At 28.6% G+C, this 6349-nt stretch overlaps 1 protein-coding gene across 2 annotated transcripts; it reads left to right on the plus strand.

Moving 5' to 3' along the window:
• Window positions 1–887: 887 nt before the first annotated feature.
• LOC111678104 (calpain small subunit 1) lies at window positions 888–3630 on the plus strand. Of its 2 annotated transcripts, XM_046946389.1 has the most exons (4): window positions 888–1063; window positions 1193–1784; window positions 2991–3157; window positions 3359–3630. In XM_046946389.1, exons 2-4 carry the CDS (start codon window positions 1306–1308, stop codon window positions 3415–3417), a joined length of 705 nt encoding a protein of 234 aa, XP_046802345.1. In that variant the 5' UTR covers window positions 888–1063; window positions 1193–1305; the 3' UTR covers window positions 3418–3630. The 2 variants fall into 2 exon arrangements, with proteins under 2 accessions (XP_046802345.1, XP_046802344.1); XM_046946388.1 differs by lacking the exon at window positions 888–1063 and having other exon boundaries at window positions 1132–1784.
• The last annotated feature ends 2719 nt before the right edge of the window (window positions 3631–6349 follow it).

Below are 6349 nucleotides of genomic sequence, written 5' to 3' on the forward strand. Positions count from 1 at the left end.
GTGTTTTCGGTGTGTCATAACGTCCATGGACATTATGGTTGCCAAATCAACAACAAAATCACAATGTTATTAAGTCAACATAAAAATAATAATAACTTACCAAGGTGACAATGCTATGTTGTCAAACAGATCATGAAGTTGTCAAAATGACAACGATTCGTTGTCGAAATCACAACAATGCACTGCCGAAATGACACAAAGTTTAATCGAAATTACAACAACGACAATTACTCTGGTGCTAATTCGTTCATAAATCGTTTGATAATGCAAATTATCAAGAAAATTAGTTAGCTAAATGAAAATTAACACCTAGCATGTCCTTATCATTATTAATAAGTATTTAAAGTCGCCATAAATTTAGCAATCTAAAATTCCTCAGACTGCTCACTTTTGATGCATAATTTCTCTGAGCTATAAAGAAATTTTAACGAATTTTGATCAGAGTATATAAGGAGGTCAAGATTATACTTAAATACCAATTAATTCAGATATTTTACCCAAATTTAAACTTAAAAAAAACTTTATTCTTCAATTACAATCCCAATGTGATTCCCACACTCTATTGATCATTTGAATACTACTTTCTCATGCAATTTCCTAAGAAAAAACAAAGGAAATTATTGGTAAAAAAATACATAAAAATCCGAATCATACTTGCATATGACCATGAATAATATAAGTTTTTATTCCGAAAAAACAGCTTGAAATATTTACAACTAAAATAATGCACACATATATAAGGGAGAAGGATTCTTTTTCAGGTTTATGTGCCAAAAGTAATACGAAATAAACTGAAACATTTTACAACGTCAATATACAATCAGATCAAAATGCATTGAAATGCAATAATAAGATTTAATTAAATATGGATTTCAGAACATAAAAGTCACATTAAAACAAAGAAGAGAAAAGTAATAAAAATCGAAATCAACTAACAGAGTTCTTAACCAAAAATAAGAAAAAAAGAAGAAAACATAAAAATGTTGTAAAAATCACATCATAAAAACAGCAAGTGTCCCACATTTGGTGTGTTCTTTTAGTTTAAAGATTATTTTCTTTTAAGGTAAGAAAATCTTTTTTTTAAAGAAATGCCTATAAAATGATGTTGTTAAGATAAAAGAAAATTAGTGTGATTTTAAACTCTTTAGGAAAATGTTAGTTAAAATTAAATTTTTATTTATTTGTTTGGCAGTGCTGCTGGCGTTTGCCCAGTGCTCCATTGTGAGAAAGACCGAGGATAAGACGTTAAAGGATCCCGAACGCTCTAAGAGAGAATCAATATTTTCATCACCCTATTATGATGTCATGACTCATCAAGCTGTACAACCGGCACCTGGAACACAACAGCCTCCTCAACAGCAACAGGGTTTACCCATATTGGGCGCTTTAGTTAGCAATGTTCCGGGTTTGAATGGTTTAAGTTCAACACTAACCACTTTAGTGCCTTTGGGTAATCTCGGTGGTTTGGGTGGATTGGGTAATTTGGGAGGCTTGGGCAATTTGGGTGGCTTGAACAATTTAGGTCTAGGTAATTTGGGAGGTGGCTTGGGAAATTTAGGGGGTTTGGGTGGTCTAGGTGGTCCTGGTGGCTTGGGTGGTTTACCTGGATTAGGTGGTCTTTTCCCAGGTCTTAATCGTTGTCCTCTAACACAAACTTTAAATTGTCGTTGTGAAAATATTATACCCTTACCTGTTGCACCTCCACCAGCAGCTGCAAGATCAAATGGCTTGGAGATTTTACAACAAAATATGAAATTAAATTTAAATGGCGATAAAGAAATCAGGTAAGTAAAAATATATACATATAGTGTTTACCAAAAAGTACTTTTTTTAATTAAAAGTACTAAATTACTAGTACTAAATTACTTTTTATCTCTTTTGCTGTTAATTAGCAGACATCGAGGGTATTGATTACATTACCCAAAATGTAATTGAAGTTTTACCAATTACATTTAGTTTTAATTGTAATAAAAATTTTACCAACTACAGTTATATGGAATTGTAATAGAAGTTTACAATTACAATTACTTGTTGAGATTACAATTGTAGTTCCGCCAATTACAATTACTTGTAATTGTGAAGTTTGTTCCTTATAGTTAGTGAAATTACATTACAATTACAAGAAATTGTAATTGGTAAATTCAATTATAATTACAAATTAATGTAATTGGCAAAATTTTTTTTAAAGTTTTGCCAATTACAATTAATGGATTTGTAATAATATGTTTCCAATTTACAATTACTTGTTGTGATTATAATTGTAGTTCCTCCAATTACAATTACTTATAATTTTGAAGTTTGATCTTTATAATTAGTGAAACTTAAAATACAAATTACAAGAAATTGTAATTGATAAATTCAATTAGAATTACAAGTAATTGTAGTTGGCAATGTTTTAACAACAATTAAAAGTAATTGTAATAGATTATTTCACAATTTAAAATTGTAATTGAAAAAACTTTAATTACAAGTAACTGTAATTTGTTATTGCTCCATAACACATTACAAGTAATTGTAATTGACCATGTAATGAATTACTTTGTGTAATAGTTACTCTTATGTCTGTTAATTAGTCTATAGGCAAGTCTTTATACTAGACTACTTACTAGATTGCTCACTAGTCTATGATTGGCTAGTCTATGCTTTAGTCTGCAAAACCCATCTATGGGCTAGTATAATGATCAAACTATGAATTAATCTATTGTCTAGTTCATTGAATACTATATAAAGCTACATAGTATATTCTTCTTTCTACACATCTAAATAATTTAAACTGAAAATAATTCATGATTAACTTTACGAAAAATTATAATGACATAACCACATTTTTCATAATATTAACGAAAATTTCATAGATAATACAAAATATGATTTAATGAATATACTTAATTAAATTGACTAGTAACTGATTGTCTATTCAATGATTTCTGACCTCATGACAATTATATCTATCTTCAAACTATAAGATTTATATTTATTCTGTCTTTTAGTGCCCGTTTAAGTAATGACATCTTACTCTATCAACGTTCCGGCATTGAAAAACTTGCCAACAATCAAAAGTCTAAAGTAATACAAGGATATTATACACTTAAGCTAGATGATAACAAGTACTTAACCATTTATTATACCATTAACGATTTGGACTATACAGTCAAAGGTAAGAGCAGTAAAATACAATAAACTATCTAATTAACGGCTTATAGTAAGTACTTATTTACTTATTGTTTGCAGTTACTAAGTTTTCCCAAATACAAGTCAAGTCATTAGACTAATTACTTTAAGATTACTCTTCATTGTATTAATCTTGTTATTGTTGTTGTTGTTTATTACTCTATTCCCTATAATTTTATTTAATTAGCTGATGTTACGGCAGAACCTCCCCAAAACGATTTAGATGCATCGACAGCCACCGTATAGAGTTTATTTTAGCAAATTACTGCAGTAAAGTGAAAAAAAGGAAAACTGTAAAGTTTATGGATTTTGTATCTTCTTGTGGCAACTAAAACTTATTAACAAAAGTTGTTGTTGTTTTTTTCTTGCAAAATATATATAATTATAAAACTATAGAAGAACTTAGATTTAATGTTAATGTAAATAAAAAAGTTAATCTCCCTTTTTCTAAAACTCTTATCTAAATGAGTTGATTTTTTATATATAAATAATATTTTTTGTAATTTTGTTACATTTTTTCCAGCGGTTTACTAAGCAAAAAGGATGGTATGTTTGATAAAATAAGTAATTTGTATTATGTAATTAAAGGGTAAACTGGAAAAGGTTTAATTAAAGAAGCTAGGAAGAACTAGTTATATCTTAAATACTTTAATAAACTGCTTGATCTGTTTTGGCTTAAAGAGAATTATATTGATTTTCTTAATTCTAGAAATATGTGCTTAAAAATACATTAAATAAGCTGTGATTATTCTGTCATTACAAAACTGCTTATAAGTAATGAAGACAGTATATAATATTTGTAGAACCGTAATTAGTCCTTTTACTTTTTCCAATTAATAGTGAAATTTTATTTCAATCAGTGACTATAATTTTTGTTAAATACATTATTTTTATTAAATTTTCAAAATTTTTTTTAGTCTGTCAAAATTTACGGTTTTAGTCATCTGAACTTTATAACTAGCATCCTTTATTTTTTTGTTTTTCTTGCTTTATAATCTTTTTATTTGTCCTTGTCGCTTCTATGTCTATTATTAGTTTTTGTTTATAATTCGTATTTACAAACTTTTTGTGCTCGTGTAGGGTTTTTATTAAAAATTTGGAAATACATTAGGGGAAAAAAATAGTCCCATGAATATGAAAAGGATCTGTAATTGCCTCTTAATTTAATCACTCTCTCTACCTCCCTCCCTCTGTCGCAATTTACATACTTAATCATTAAACTATTAATCTTTTAAAACCTCTCACTTTTGTCTATTACTACCATTATTATAGCTAGCGCAAAGGGAGCAAAAAGTCCCCAGTGGGCATCTATCACAGACTGCAAAACCAACCTACTGTCTAGCTATTTTGATCATCGAACAGCCCAAACGGCTGAACATAGAATCCAGTAGATTTTTGTTTGCAAATTGACTAAAGAGAGATTTTTTGAAAAATTTTATATTTGGGAAAAAATGGGAATTATAGGTAGCGATAAGGAGCGCACAACAGGCCCGATTGTGGCGTAGGTGTATTTCTTCGGATTTGATGTAGTATGCATCCTCCTATCAACCTAATCTAAGCTAAGGTACCGATTCAAGAACAATTTTAAATGCAAATGTATCTGTTCTTAAAGCAAATGGGTGTCTGGTACTTTTTCGAAATGTGTGTTTTAAATGATGAAAATTTGTAATAAAGAAAACACGATTTTTAGAAATATATTGGACATATCTCCTAAAAGTTATCAGACACTTGCTTCGTACTTTTTTGATATACGCGGCCCTGATTGTATAAGAATCTATAGGAGGTTGGAGTTTTGCTTCTAGTTTGTTCACCAAAATGATACATTATGCATTTTTATACTTCTTCCTTTATTATGGTACTTTTTGTACGATTTATTTCATTCAACGAGATTCTTTAAAAAACTTTTTTGATATACGCGGCTCTGATTCTATAAGAATCTTTAGGAGGTTGGAATTTTGCTTCTTGTTCGTTCATTAAATGATCGATTATGCATTTTTATACTTCTTCTTTCGTTTGTATGCTTTATTTCATTCCACGAGATTCTTTAAAAATCCGTGGAGAAACTTAAAATCGGTTCAGACTCAACTATGTTACTGACTTATAAGTATTTAAAGATACCAAAAACCGGGATTTTATCCGTAACTCAAGATTTTGATGGTGTTTGGCAAATTTGAAATATATATTCCTGTTCTACTCGGATCCATCTTTCAGAAAAATAGTATCACTTCACAGGTATTGCATTTTTCGTTTATTTTGTCTCACTGTGTTATGGATAACTATTTGATTGTCAACTCAAAAATACTGAGAAAATAAATTATCGATCAATCACTAAAAGACTCGAGACCCGTTATAGCATCTTTTTCTCTAAATATGAACTCAGAAATATATGCCCAGTAAAATATTTTAAAATTTGATAGATAATGTAGTTATTTCATACATTACTTGGTAATGTGTAATTGTTATGAATAACATTAATTATTTTTTTTTATAGAATTTGTAGCCTATTGTCTAAAGTATGTATCTTATAAAAAATTAGTTTGTGGTTCAAACCCTATTCGATATTAGAAGTTTTTTTTAAGAAATATTGATATTTGCATTTATGTAGAAAGCATTCCTGATATAATGATAAAATAACTTGTTAATGGAACATTGAGTATAAGAATAGACTAGTAAATATAAGAAGTAACTATAAAGTCAGTTTTAAATCCGGAAAAATAGGTTAAGCACATTTGTAACTAGTTATTTTTTGTTATATTTCGTCGAACAAAAATAAGTAATTTTTCACCCAAGAAGTAATTACTTGCCCACTTACCGGGTACTAACTAACTATAGAAAAATTTGTTCCCAACCTCAACTCAATTACTATATTTGGAAAAAGTTAAAGCAATATATTGGGTTCTTATCAAATTTTGATTCTAAGTATTAGCTAAAATATTCAATTAATTCAAAAACCCTATGATTCTGTTTCACCTACATACACAAATATTTAGGTTAGTATACATGTCTTTGTCTGCATACATTTTACAGGTGTATGTACTGTTTTTCCTCTTTATGTATTTTGAATGTATTTTTTATTTAGTTTTTCATATTTTCATTTATTTAGTTATAAACCTTTGACTACATACTTAGTTAGTTTTTGTACGAGTATTTTATATAGTTTTAATAGTTGTAGCAGTTG

The sequence above is a fragment of the Lucilia cuprina genome, chromosome 3 (assembly GCF_022045245.1).
Source record: "Lucilia cuprina isolate Lc7/37 chromosome 3, ASM2204524v1, whole genome shotgun sequence".
Lineage (NCBI taxonomy): Eukaryota > Metazoa > Arthropoda > Insecta > Diptera > Calliphoridae > Lucilia > Lucilia cuprina.